General features: G+C 47.8%; 1 protein-coding gene across 1 annotated transcript in view; it reads right to left on the bottom strand.

Moving 5' to 3' along the window:
• MALRD1 (MAM and LDL receptor class A domain containing 1) overlaps window positions 1–15150 on the bottom strand; it is a 2333045-nt gene that overhangs the window by 1727396 nt on the left and 590499 nt on the right. The window contains exon 9 of the mRNA XM_086939858.1: window positions 12485–12692. Within this exon, the coding sequence (XP_086795984.1) occupies window positions 12485–12692 (208 nt within the window). The remainder of the gene's footprint in view (window positions 1–12484; window positions 12693–15150) is intronic.

Below are 15150 nucleotides of genomic sequence, written 5' to 3'. Positions count from 1 at the left end.
TAAGTACTACCACCAGTAACCTCTCCAGTGCCCTGACACCTCCACCCCTCAAACCTCTCTCACAACCCCAACTTCCCAGTGCAGTATGACGCCCATGCTTCCCACTATACACCCTCACAGGCCCGCTAACTAAGGCTGCACACTAATATTTTGGCTTTGCTAATGCTCGTTTTCTTTTCATTCTTTTCATTCAAAAGACATCTGGTTTCAGGACTACATCGCAGCAGGCCTGGCGCTTAGTGCTGGAGCAGCATCTGAGACACCCCGATGGACCAAGCACCTTCCGAGCTGTACATTCAGGCAGGATACTATGGTATTTGAAGGGCCCCATCTACTGCTACGTTGATACTGTTCCATTACGAGAGGCCGACTGAGCAGGACATGCGATCCAACCATTTGACATTTTCTTTAAATCGCCACAGCAGAGAATTGCTGGGCACAAGGGGCCCGATTCACAGAACTAACTTAAGTCAAAATCCTAAACTTACTACTTTTGGTATTTACAGAAGTTAGGATTTTGTCTTAAGTTTGTCTTAAGACTCCTGCTTAGTACCGACTTTGATGTAGTGTTGATTCTTCGACACTGACTGTGAGGCTCTACTTTGATACAGTGCCGAACCTTCGACTCCAACTGTGGGACTCGACACAGATGCATCGGTCCAACTGCGTGAATCGGAACCGACATAGGGAGTGCTCGACGCCGACACTTGTTCTATACAAGGTAGCTTTTCAGTGGGTCCTGGAGCTGGCCTGCCCTCCATTGTGGTCGGCCTGAACTTTGAATTTACCCAAGTCTAATCTTTTAAAGCTATGAATTGTAAGAACTGTTTTTGGTCTTAATCTTTAAAAATTCATATCTGACATCTGCCAGTAGGATTTTTGTTGTTTTTGTCTTGTTTTAATCACATCAATATTCCCTATTTTCTAAACTGATGTGGAGTCTTTTTGTGGTGTTATCAATGTGTTGCTTTAATGAAAGGGTTGCACAAATATTTTACACATTGCCTTTTAAGTTAAACCGGAAAGTTCTGTGCCAAGCTACCAGAGGGTGAGCACAGGTTCATTTAGGTTATGTATCTGACTTACCCTGACTAGGATTTTAGCTCCTGCTTGGACAGGGTGTACAATCTGCCAACCAAAAACCTGCATTTCTAACATGTAGGCAACAGTCAGTGAACATAACATGTATGATAACTAATATGAGCCATGCGCTACGTGACTTCCACATGTCGTGTAAGAAACTTGTTTAATCCACACAAAAATTTGCAAAACCTAATAAAAAATAAATATTGACACACACCTCTTTCAACAATGTTGGTTGTTTGAACAAATAACCCAAGGTCCGGGAAAAAACTGAAGCATTGCCTATCCAGACATAAAGAATATACCACTCTCACTAGAGCCAAGAGCAAGGTCAGTCAAAGAGGTCTGCGTCAGATAGGAGGTCTGTGTATTTTTCACTCAGGCTTCAGCAGACTGGTGGTGCCATTATGTCATTATTAAGCTTTGGGAAGGTGACATATTGATGAACTTTAGTTTGACGAGGACGTACAAGAGTCTTCTATCCGCCCTCGGTCACGCTCCATTCAGGCTCAGTGGAGCATGCTGCTAGCATTGGCTTATTGAACAGCGAGGGCTGTCATTAGGCTGCTTTGTCCTGAGGAAGACTCTACTTGATGTATCTACACACACTTTTTTCTACAGGGTCGAAACGTCAACGTGCTACAGTCTCATGTCCAGGCTCACTATAACTATTATTCAAGTAGACAGTACATGTTATAGTAAAAGAACGGAGAAGTACAGAGAATTTGTGTTGACATCTCCTTATTTGTTTGAATTAAACATGCTATTTACTTTCACCCTTTTTGTCACGCCAGTCACTTATTGAATTTTTTGTGTATTATTATTGTGTCTTTGTGGTTTATGTTAGACAGCCCATATTGAAATGAGTTTGCAGTGATTCTATGTAATCAATATAAATTCAATAATAGAAATAGATTCATATATATTTTTTATACATTTTTTGTCTGTGTGCTGTATTTAGTTTCTGTCAATCATGTTAAAATATATATATGTGATAGAAAATTATATGTTTACAGAAATAGTAAGGTTACTATGAAATTGTCTTTAGTTGTTGAGCAACAGGACCAATTGCAGCTTCATATATCAATGCCCAGGTTCCGAGGGAAACAGGGTGACCCCATTGACTTTAATGGTTACCTTAAATGGTGGTGCATGTGCAGTTCTTGAATTAACCTTAAGACCATTGGTAAGTATATATGTGCAATATGGCAACAGAATGCTCAAAATGTATGTGGCTCCCAGCCCTGGGGGCCTCATAAAACATTTCCTGCTGGACTACTTAGTCAAAAACTTGGTTTGCCGAGAACCACACTGCATAACATTGATACAAATTATATAAATGTGTGTGCACGGACCCATTGCTTTCCTTCTTTCTATTCAATGCTGCTTAGTAAGTGGCTATGGATGTTTAACCTGAAAGACACTCTAGTGGCTTTTGGCATTTTAATTACTTAGGCCTAAATAACTTGAGGAATGACATTTGTCCATTTTCCCTTTATCATTTTCCTTCCACTGTTTTTGGTCAATTGATATGTTTTCCTTTGTCCAACTTTATTATTTTTTTTTAAATTTCACATCAAGCAGCTGACTGATGTGCTGTACCCTTCCAGAGAGTAAAGATTTACTAAACCTCATGCTAAGAGGCAAACAAGGAGACTTGTGAATTGTATTTGTTTTGGACATTCAGCTTCCTCCTGAGCATGTTGAGAATAATAATATTAGTTTGCGGTTTGCTAACTCCGGTTGAGAACATTTTGTAAAAAACAGTCTAATAATGCTGTAATGGAAATGTTATTTCATGGTTTTCATGTATAGTTTTGTGGGATCCAGTACCATTTGTACGTTTTGTGACAAGCAAGTACAGAAATACACAAACTCTCAAAAAATGTACTTTACTTAATCAAAAAGTGCATACTTGTGTAAAAGTAATTTAAACTTTTTTATTGTGAGTTTTATATAGCGCCTGGTTACCAGCAGGCATCCCAGCGCTCACCAGAGAGAAACGCTACCACAATGAAGCAGGAGTTAAGCAGAAAACAAAAAAGTTTTTAAAAGTTTGCGGAACCGCAAAAGGCTGGCTTCCGAGCGTAAATGCAGAGGAAGAGAATTCCACAGGGTGGCCACATTTATAGAAAACCTTCTGCCACCAGTTCTTGCCTTCCTCACCCTCCCAACCTGCAACAGATGTTGATGATCGGAACGGAGAGAACGGGGGGCCTTATAGGGCTGAACCATATCCCCCAGAATGGGTGGACCTACCCCCTGCAAGACTTTGTGGGCGATACAGAGTGACTTGAATTTCACCCTGTCCCTGACAGGGAGCCAATGCAGCGCCTTCAATGCTGGGCGAGCCGACTGACGCCTGGAAAGACCCGTCAGGAGCCTGGCGGCCGCGTTCTGCACTTGCTGCAGTTTGTTCAGGGTAGATTCTGGTGCACCAAGGAACAACGCGTTGCTGAAGTCCAGCCGCGAGATGATGAGCCCCTGGACGAGAAGCCTCCTAGTAGCCACTGGGAGCAGAGGTAGAATCTTCCGAGCTGATCGGAGCAGGCCAAAACACACGCCGGCTGTCTTTTTTGCATGAGTTTTAAACGAAAGGTCCTGCTCGAGCCACACCCCCAGGCTCTTGATCTCCTGCTTGGGGGTGGGTACTGGACCCAGGCAGTCGGGCCAGCTGCTGGGGGATAAAGATGGAGAAGAGTTCCCCAGCAGCATCAGCTCCGTCTTGGAGCCGTTGAGCTTTAGTGCTGAGCTGCACATCCACGTGTAGATCTTATCCAGACACGAGTGCAGCCGGTCGGGTTGGTGAGCCGACTGGGAAAGGCCTACCACCAGCTGAGTATCATCAGCATAGCTGATGATCTTAATACCCAGCGTCAGTGCCACACTCTCCAGGGGGGCCATATAAACGTTGAATAAAGTAGGGCTCAACGAAGAGCCCTGTGGCACACCACACTGGAGAGGGACTGAAGATGATTTTTCATGGCCTTCCCACACCTCAAATGTGCGGCCTTCCAAGAAGGAAGTGAACCACTTGAGGGCCAAACCGGTGACCCCCACCCCCGACAGCCGTTGGAGAAGCACCTGATGGTCCACGGTGTCAAAAGCAGCACTAAGGTCCAGGAGGATCACTGCCACTGATCCCCCCGAATCCAGAATGCTCCTGGCATTCTCCACGACCGCCAGCAGGGCGGTGTCAGTCCCCTGACCAGGACAAAAATCCGTTTGGGAATCGCCGAGGAGGGAGTTAGCCTCCAAGAAGTCCGACAAGCGGCTGTTCACCAGCTTCTCAGCCACCTTGCTGAGACCAGGCAGCAGGGAGATAGGCCTGAAGTTGGCAAGGTCGGCAGGGTCCAGGTTAGGCTTTAATATCAAAAATCTCATTAGACAACCATTTTAAAAATACCACATTTTAACTGCAGCATATACAGAAACAAACATTATCCCCTTTCTCAACTTATGTTGCCAGCTTGTGAGATAAAACATTTAAGCTATATTTTGATTTACTTTCGATTTAAACTAGTTAACAGAATATCAACGTCATGTTCCCGCTACCACCTCCCAGCTATGCTTCCCTCCCGCTTCCCTATTTAATGGCAGCAGCTGCTCGGAAGTCTAAGCAAGACCTCTGACCTCCTGGTCAGAGACCTGCTCTCTCCCCCAGCAGCTCTGCTGTTGTGACGCTGCCGCTACCCTGTGCAGGTAGGTATTTGAGGCCCTCCACCACCCTCAGGCTCCTGCCTGCGCCTTATCCCTGGTGGTACAGTTAGAGAGCCTTGCTCTCCTTCTAGTCCGGTGTTGTCTGAATTGTGTCTGTGCCCTTTTTCTGTCTTTTGTCTGACTTTTTCTTGTAATTTTGTGCCTCTGTTTATTTGGCCTGTTTTTGTTTTGCCTGTTGTTTGTACCCTTGTCTGTGTCCGCCGTACCTGTTGTTGCCGTCCTCTTACCCACCGCTGCTGCCCCTGTGGCCCCTTCCCCCCGCCGGTTCCTGCCTCCGCCTTCCGGAAGTGCTTCCCTCCCACCTTCTCTATTTATTGGCGGCTGCTGTGCGGCCACACAACAGACGTGCCAAAGGGGCGCCAGAGGCAAGGCTGTCTGTGCCAATCCACGACCTGACCATGAGCAGCGCCTGGGACCCTGGTTCTCTGACCGCTACGACTCTGCTGCCCTCCTCCCACTCAACCCCAAAGGAACAACAATGGGCAGCTGTCTACGCCAGCCACCAACCATGGCCAGTTCTCCTACCAACAAACCTTCACCACCCTTGGGGCTGCCACACCCGACGTCCTCATATGGGACGCCAGCAGCCTCGAACCCTGAGATGCATCCTACTCAACATGCACTCCCTGCACAGACACACATTAGAGACCTCATCAATACCCTATCGCCAGACGTTGACTTCTTCACAGAAACATGGACCAACCCATCCTCCGCTCGACATCGCCACCGCCTTGATGGACAAAAGATGCAGAGGAAGGACCGCCCCAACTGCCCAGTAGGAGGACTCACCATCACACACAAGAGCTCTCTCCGACGCACCACCTCCAGCACGAGTGATTCCCTGTCCACCACCAAACACCTCAATTTCCAGATCCAGACCAGCCCCAGAATGATATTACGAGGCACTATGACCTACAGACCTCCCGAACCTCGAACTACGTCCACCACTACCATCGCCGACTTCATAGTGCATTGCCTCCATGGACTACCTAATCATCGGAGACCTAAACTGCCTCCTCGACAACCTCAGCAACCCCTGCTCTGCCACCCTCCTGGACAACCTTGCCAACATCAGACTGAAACAACCCCTACCCACAACGCAGGCAGCACCCTCAACCCCATCTACGCAGGAGGTAAGAACATCCCCTTCAGCCACACCATGGAACCCATCTGGATGGACCACTACTGCATTCCCTTCTATGTCAAAAAACCCTCTGCACCCAAACCGACACCCCACTCACTGCGAAGGAACTGGAGCAAGATCAATGAGGAGCACCTCAGCACCACCCTCAATTGCAAAGCACCCCCATCACGACCAACGCCAAACTCCACAGCCAAAGAACTTCACAGATGGATCACCAACTGTGCAGATGAGCTTGCCCCCTTCAGAAACCCTGACATACAGCAACCCAGGAAAGCCTCCAGGATCACCACTGACCTCCAAGAAGCCAGACGCACCTGCAGACATCTCAAGAAGAACTGGAGAGACAGCAAACTTCAGAAGACCACTCTACTTACAAGAACTCCATGACAGAATACCACCAACTCATCAGATCCACAAAGAGGCCATACATCCGTTACAAAATCCACGCCAACATCAGCAACCCCAAGGAACTCTTCACCATCATCGAAGAATTCACTAAGCCACCGAGTGAAGCCACAGATGTCCCACCCCCAGAACCTCTGCAACAAACTTGGTTCTTACTTCCAACTGAAAATAAGATCCCTCTACGACAACTTTGAAAACAGACACCGGGCACCAAACCCACTCCCCTCCCCATCAATGAAAGTCGGCCTACCATCTACTCCTGTTCCCCGGTCATCATTGTAGACACTGCATCGACCAAGAAAGGCATTCACTCAGGTGCCCCCATGGACACTTGCCCTCCGCACATCTTCCACAGAGCTGCTGCCCCCATCAAACCGGAGCTACAACTCACCATTAATGACTCCCTTAAAGCTGGCACATTCCCCAGCGACTGGAAACGTGCAGTAGTCAAGCCCCCCCTCAAGAACCCTCAGCAGTTCCAATGGACCTCAAGAACTACCGACCCACCTCTCTCTTCCCCTTCGAGGCTAAAGTCACAAAAAAGATCGTCAACTTTCAACTAACGAAATTCATGAAAAAGAACTCCATCCTTGACTCCTCCCAATCCAGATTGGGCAGAGACCACAGCACCAAGACCGCCCTACTCGCCGCCACAGACGACATCCGCATGCTCCTCGACCAATGACATGACTCAGCCCTATCCTGCTTGACCTCTCTGCAGCCTTCGACGCCGTCCCCCACCACACTCTCACCGCCAGCCTCCATGAAGCTGGCATACAAGGGACAGCCCTCGACTTGCTCTGTTCCATCCTCACCGTCAGAACCAAAAGAATCAGACTTCCTCCCTTTCTCTCCGGACCCACAGAGATCAGCTGCGGAGTACCCCAATGTTCATCGCTCAGCGCCACGCTCTTCAACATCTACATGGCCCCCCTCGCCGCCATCATGAGACAGCATGGACTCACACACAGTTCCTCTCCCTTACCAAGTACCCCCTCACCTCCAGACTCAGCTTCCAGGAAGGAATGAAAGACATTGCAACCTGGATGAGCAGTAGCTAAATGAAGCTCAACCCAGAGAAGACGAAAGTCCTCGTCCTCGGACCCTCCCCTTCTTCATGGGACAACTACCCTCAGAAGCCCTCTCACACCCACGGACCATGCCCAGAACCTCAGCATCATACTCGACTCGGCCCTCTACATGATCCGGCAGATCAACGCCGTCTCCTCCACCTGCATCAACACCCTCTGCATCCTTCACAAGACCTTCAAATGGATCCTCCCCTTGAATCAAGAAAGGCTGTCACCCATGCACTCATAACCAGCAGATTAGACTACGCAAACGCCCTCTATGCCGGGATCAACAAATCCCTACTCCACAAGCCATAGACCATTCAGAACAAGGCAGCCAGACTCGTCCTCGGCATCTCCCGACACAAACATATCACCCCACACCTGCGAGACCTCCACTGGCTCCCCATCGAGAAGAGAGTATATTTCAAAGTACTCACGTATGCATAATAATGCCTCATCAACATCAGACCTCAATATCTCAACAAAAGAATCACCTTCCACGTACCCAAGAGAAACCTCCAATCCGCTGACCTCACCCTCGCCGAAACTCCACGCATCCGCAGAGCCAGAACAGGTGGATGAGTCTTCTCCAATGTTGCAGCAAAGACCGGGAATGAGCTCTCAACCAACATCAGACACGCAGCCACTCTGCACATCTTATCTTATCTTATCTTATCTTAAGAGGGACTTGTATAGCGCTCTGTCACCATAGGTTTCCTGGCGCTGGGTGGTACTGAGAGATGTAGAGAGGGGGAGCTAGCCAGACTGTGTAAAAAGATTGGTTTTAAGAAGTTTTCTGAATTCCAGCAGAGACATGGAGGATTTGAAAGATAACGGCAACTGGTTCCAGAGTTTGGGAGCCAGATGAGCAAATCTGCAACCACCATATTTTTAAAGTTTGATTGGGACTGCGGTCAGAAGTTGACGGTGGGAGGACCGAAGGTTGCGTGCCGGATGGTAAGGAGTCACTAGGGACTTCAGAAAGACGGGGGACGTACCAGTCACAGCTTTGTAGGTCAGGCAGCCGATCTTAAATGCAGCTCTCTGTTCGACCGGCAACCAGTGGAGTTTACAGAGTAGTGGTTTTGCAGACTGCCACTTCGGGGTCTTAAAGGCTAGTCGGGCCGCCTGATTCTGCACAACTTGCAGCCTATGTAGCAGGTATTTTGGTAGGCCATGATACAAGGAGTTGGAAAAATCCAGGCGGGAGAGCACAAGGGCGATTAAAACTTGTATCAGGGCTTCAGGCGAGAGTAGGTGGGAAACCTTCCTGATTCTCCGAAGCTGAAACATACACGAGGATACAACTGCACCAACCTGAGGCTTGAGGGAGAGCTCTGAGTCTATGATAACCCCAAGGCTCTTTGCCGATTTAGCCGGGATGGGTGGGGAGCCCAGCTCTGTAGGCCAAAACTGTGGGCCCCAGTGAGTGGAGCTACTGCCAGGGAGAATTAGCTCAGTCTTCCCTGGGTTCAGCTTGAGCTGATTAAGGTTCATCCATTGCTGGATATGTAACATGACCGCCTGACAGTCGAGAGCTGCGTTAGGGGTGTTAAGAGGGAAGATGATTTGCAGGTCGTCTGCATAATTAAAGACGGTAATGTCCCAGCTCTTCAGGGAATGGATGAGCGGGCGAAGATAAAGATTAAAAAGCAGGGGAGACAGAGAGGAACCCTGAGGCACTCCACAGATGAATGGTTCCCTAGTAGCCGTGAAAGGACCCAGGTGAACAGCCTGGGTTCTGCCTGTCAAGAAGGATTTAATCCAGACCAGAGCCGAGCCCCGGATACCGGCTTGCTCGACACGGTGTAGAAGGATGTTATGGTCCACCGTGTCGAACGCTGCCGACAAGTCCAGAAGGATCAGGGCCTGAGGAGACCCTTTGTCGGCGTTGCTCCTGAGAGAGTCCATAACCGCTAAGATCACAGCCTCAGTAGAGTGGGCAGGTCTGAAGCCAGCTTGGTTAGGCTCAAGGTAGCCGGAGGACTCGATGAACTGAGAGAGGCAGCAGGTGACATGTGCCTCCAAGATCTTAGAAAAATAAGGCAGGAGAGAAATAGGCCGATAGTTGGCAAGGTCATCTGGGTCGGCTCCGGGTTTTTTCAGCAATGGTACCAAGGCAGCTTCCTTGAAGGAGTTGGGTACGATGCCGGCCTCAAGAGAGGTGTTTAGTAGAGGCAAGATGCAGTTGGGCAGAGCCAAGCAGATGTCCCTGAAGACAGAGGGAGGGCAGCAATCATTGGGGGAGCCAGATTTGACTCGGGAGGCAAGTTTGGCGAGGGAAGGAGAGTCGAGGAGGGGAAAGTGTGACAGTGAACATGGGTTACCAAGGGAGGGGACAAGTGGAGCAGCAGGGGGAGCGGGGGGCATAGTGTTCTTGATCTTAATGATCTTTTCAGTGAAAAAGCTATTTAGAGCATCACAGGATTGTTGGGTGGGGAGTGGGGACCTGGGAGGGGAGAGTTCTGGCATCAGACGTCAACTCGCCCATAATTCTGAATATTTCCTTGGACTTATTGGGGGCGACAGAGATTCTTTCGGAGAAGTATGAAGATTTCGCAGCTATAATTGCACTTTTGTATATTTTTCGTTCCTCAATGTAAGCCTCTCTGTCGAGTGGTAAGTAGAAACGCCTCCACCTGCGTTCCATCTGACGCAGTTTGAGCTGCTGAGATTTCAGGGAGGTATTGAACCACCTGTGTGAATTGCTGTGGCGAGAACGGGGAAATTTAGAGAGGGGGGCAAAAACATCACTGGCTTTGGTGATCCAACTGGAAAGGTCGTTTTCCAAGGCCTGGACTGTCGTATTGCTGCGCAATGGAGGTTGAGTGTCAGCCAAGGAAGATAGGAAACCTTGCGAATCAAGGGTGCCCCATTTGCGAGCGACCCCGCCTGCTATGGCAGGAGCTTTAACACGGCCCCTGACTGTAATCACCGTGTCGATTAGGTGATGGTCCGACCAAATACAGGGGGTAACCACAGGACAGGAGAGAGTGAGATTGTAGGTCCAGATGTGGTCTAATATGTGACACCTGACGTGAGTGGGGGAAGAGACAAGTTGATTCATGTTGAAGCTAGAAAGGACTTCAAACAGCTCTGCAGCATGGGGGCCAGCATCGCTGTCGTTGTACCAATAGTTAAAATCGCCGAAGATGGCGAGTCGGGCAGATGAGGTGATCAGATTGGCTAATTGTTCGCTAAAAATGGCAGGAAACAAAGGCATAGGGGACGGGGGACGATAGAGGACAATGAGAGTAAGGGCTCCCTCTCCTGTTTCAAGACTGATGATAAGATTGTCTACATCGACAAGAGTGAAGGAGGATGTGGAGATGATTTTAAACTCCTTCCGTATGAGAGCTGCCACCCCACCACTGGCGCGGCCGGGGGGACGATTGATGTTAAACATATAGTAGTCAGGGGGTAGGGCTGCCAAAATATCGGGGAGTGAGTCATCAGTTAGCCAAGTCTCAGTGATTAAAAGGATATCAGGGCACTCATCAGTGAGTAGGATAAAAAGGTCAACATGATGTTTGACGAAAGATCGTGTGTTTAAGTATAAGACACGTATGCGTGACTCTTGATTATCCGTGCTTACTGGGAGATGGGCACTAGGGTGAGGAGAGGAGGCAGTGCGCGCAATGCCCAATAAAGAAATGCGATCACGACAGGCAGGGGGTAGGTTGCAATGTTTGGGTTGTAGATTTCTCAGGGCAGAGGGAGTATATGTGACAGGGGTGACAGAGTCCCTGGCCCCTGGGCCCGTTTGGCCGCGGACGGGCGCAGACGGGCAGGACTCTGGCACGACTCAGGCGCGCCCGCAAAGCGCGACCGCTGCGTGGAGGAGTAGACATCCCCTTTTATGCGCAACTAGAGCGCGCTAGAACCCACCCACACACAAGATGGCCGCCGCAATTGAGTGCCCGGGGCCAACTCCACAGCTTTAATACTCGGCTGGGAGTGGCCCAGGGCAGCAGGAAAGAGGGGGGACGGGGTCAGCAAGTCAAGCTTAGTAAAATCAAGCTATTTAGAACAATTTACAAAGGGGCACGAAAAACGCCGATTTTTGCAATTAATTACACTTTTAAAATCAGGTAAAATCAGAGGAGCACAGGGTAACACAGCCTCCCGGCTACCGCCTCAGGAGGAGCTCAGACACACACAATCAGAGGATGACCCTTATGACATGGCTCTTCGACTGACCAGAGTTGCTCCCCCCCAGCGCCTTGAGACTCTCACGGGTGAATAGGGTGCTTCACAATTCTCTGATTGATTGATTGATTGTTGAATATGTTTGTTATGGTGTGATAAAAAACAGTAGGGAGCTGGTAGTCTCTATTTTGGAGCGTGCAGTGTACATTTGTGGAAGCACAATAGTGAGTTTTCGGCGAAAGAGATTAGTTAGTACACATTATACATCGATATTAACCCTTCACATTCATCACTGAAGTGGATTCCATCTACCGGATACACAGAAAAATATATTCCAGATATGTAATTAAAATCAGACTTTTGATTGCGAACTGGCCCGATACCATGAGGGTGTCTTACCGCTAGCTTTGATTACTGTCCCAGTTGAAGAAAGTCTTATGGGAAACGGAGGTCCAAAAGTGTAACAGAAAAACTTGCCTACAAACTACAAGGCCCAGCATGCCTGGTGCTTGGGCTGATAAACATGGATCAGCTGGCAGGCACTCATGATATGGGCTAAGTTGAAACCCATGTTAAGATAAATGTTTTCACAATTTATGACAATTTATCTGTTAAAACACAACTTGCTAGTAGCGTAAATGTATTTATCTCTGGTCAACAGCCTGCATAAACACACAATAATATATATGATTATCAATGGATGCTACATGGTCCATTGATGTGGTTTCCTGGATTATCTCAATTGGCTAAAATCCATGGGCTACCGAATTTTAGGCTGATATATGGAAAAGATGCCGCTACAGACTCACAGAGGCGCTTTCTATATGAATCTTATGGTGCATTGATTACATTTCTACAGTGTTCTCGAGGTATCAGCTGCTTACAGAGTTAAATTGAAGTGATTACTCACCGCAGTTTTCAGGCTCTTCGTCACATCCGTCGCTGCAGTCCCTGTTGAAATCGCACGCGCGCACAGGTGGACTGCACAGGCTCCCTGTGCAGGTGAGCTCCTCTGGCGAGCAAGGTGCTGGGGACTTTGTCATTCCGCAGCCAAGGAATGTGAAGTTATCGAGGGAGATAAAACCGCTTCCGGTTTGCATTATGCCTTCAAAGGTAAGCTGCGAAAAATATAACAATCGTAATAGCACTTTAGAAAAAATCACACATAAGCCGAAATTGATTTCTAACTACAATTTAGAAGTGGCTTGCTGGACAAACTATCATGTTTGAACTCAATTTTCCCTCTATTGAGAATATCTTTACAACAATAGGTAGTGGGGTGAGGGCGTTGAAGGGAGACCACACTGTCTGCCTGCTTGCACCCCTCCCACAAGGGATTAGGGTAAATGCAGTCTACAATAGGGTTAATAACCCCCCCACCCCACGTGTTTGCCACGATTGGTTTGGCACAAGTGCTGAGTATTATTAAGCGCATGTTTCATCATTTATTGGCCCACATCATCAAGGAACAATCCAATTTGAAAGTCTTGGTAGCATCCTTTAGCTTATCAGTTTCTGCATACCAATGTTTCGAGAAGCAAACCAATGTAAACAGTAGGGGAGGAGAGAAGCCTGGTCCTCATTAGCAAGAAGTAATCCTGGAACTTTGAGTACACCAATAAACTCCACATATCATAATGCACTTGAGAGGAGAACTGTCGAAACACAAATAGTGTGCTATCACCCCCTTGAAACTGTGGCTCCTCTCAGAGCGAGCTGTTGTCCCTAAACGGCGACACATGCTGGACACATCCTCAAACTAAGGCTGCTCTTTGCTCAAGAAAAACAGAAAGTGTGAAACTTGTCCAGAGATGCCCAGCGCTGGATGCACCTTCAGTGGAGCCTTCAAATTTGAGCAAAAAAAAAAACACTGTCAACTACTTAAACTTGAAGCGATTAGAAGGACTACTACTACAATTGCCATCTTCATGCTATGGCTTCTCCTAGAGGCGCATTTGTGGCTGATGAACAGCAGCCAGTATTTCCACCTTACTCACTAGGTCTGGTGGCTTAGTGAACTAAAGCTTCCATTGTAGGGGCCTGTGTTTGACCTCATAGTCACAGGTTCAAAACCTGAAAGGCAAAGTCAGTCTGTACTGACTGCAGAACAATGACATCGAGTACCATTGAGGTGGATAACAATAAACAGCTGTTATTCAGTGCCAAGATACCCTTCTGGGTGAACGTGTGCTTTACAAATACATGTTATGTTACTAAGAAACCCACTTTGGCAGCACATTTCATTGCTGCCACTAAGTATGTGTCCCTTCAAATACCGAACAATTACAGGTTTAGAAGCCCATTCAAATGTATGTGTAGTACATGCAAGGTTTACTGGTTCTAACTTCTGTTAACACCTTAGCTGCGTGTAAACATCTCTCCCCAGTGCTGCGCTGTCCATTGGAACCAGCGCTGAATGGACGTCCAATGGTCGTGCGCAGCACTGGGGAGGTAGCGCTGCTGACGACCGTTGGCCGTCAGCAGCACTTAAGGGGTTAAGACCCTGTAGATGCTAAGGGTCAAAACAGGTGAACGCAATTCAAGCCTTGGGAAAGAGGCATAACATCCTATTTAGGAAACTGACATTAATGGCCAACAAGGGCATCTTTGTTCTTGATTGCCTAATATCACTCCTCTCCTGATTACTGCCCATCTCTGTGCAATTTTTGTACAAGGCATTGATTGCATTTACCGCTCAGACTTCCTTAACACTGAACTTCATACTGACTCCACCGACGAATATCTTGCACTATCCAAATGTAACAATGCTACCCAGTTGTGCTAACTGCACATTTCTACCACCCCCAGGAAAGAATGACACCTTCATCAACCACCTCATGAAATCATTACAGCTTCACTGGAATTACTTTAATGACCCTCAGGTTAACACCCTCAAAGACTTCCTTGCTGACCTATCACTTACTCAAGCCTGCACTTTACCAACTCATACGAAAGGTGCCACACTGCATTGGATCATTGCTAAGGCAATGGCGGCAAGGCTTAACTCAATAGATCAATGTGACTTGTCTGACCACCACGCTATTAACTTCCTATTGCCTGGCACCCACAAGACAAGGCCAGTGCAACCTGTGAAACTGAAACTATGGCTCACGGACACAAAGAGCCTAGATCTCGAGAAGCTGGCTGCACGTTGCGAGAATGACCTCCCACCCTAAAATCTCTCAAAGGTCAACAACCTTACAGAACACTACAACTCAACTATGTCTGACATAATTGATGATCTTGCCCGCTAAAGCGAAAAAGATCAAGAGTTAAAGACAAAAACCCTGGTTCAACCTCCTGCTAACAGAAAGAACCTGGAGACAGCACCCCTCAGCCTCCCAACTGAATCTTTTCCAACAGACCAGAAATGCTTACAACAGGAACATCCTCAAATCAAAAAAAGAGTTCTTTAGATCGGAACTGGAAGAACGGAGAACAGATCTCGTAAGTTCTTTGAAATGGTCAAACACCAATCTAACAAACTGGCTAAAACTTCCAAAGAAACCTCAAAATCCCTAATAACCTGTGAGGAGTTCTCCTCCTTCTTTACAGCGAAAATTACCTCCCAAGAAA

The sequence above is a fragment of the Lissotriton vulgaris genome, chromosome 10 (assembly GCF_964263255.1).
Source record: "Lissotriton vulgaris chromosome 10, aLisVul1.2, whole genome shotgun sequence".
NCBI classification, from domain to species: Eukaryota; Metazoa; Chordata; class Amphibia; order Caudata; family Salamandridae; genus Lissotriton; species Lissotriton vulgaris.
This window is presented reverse-complemented; position numbering and strand designations above follow the sequence as displayed.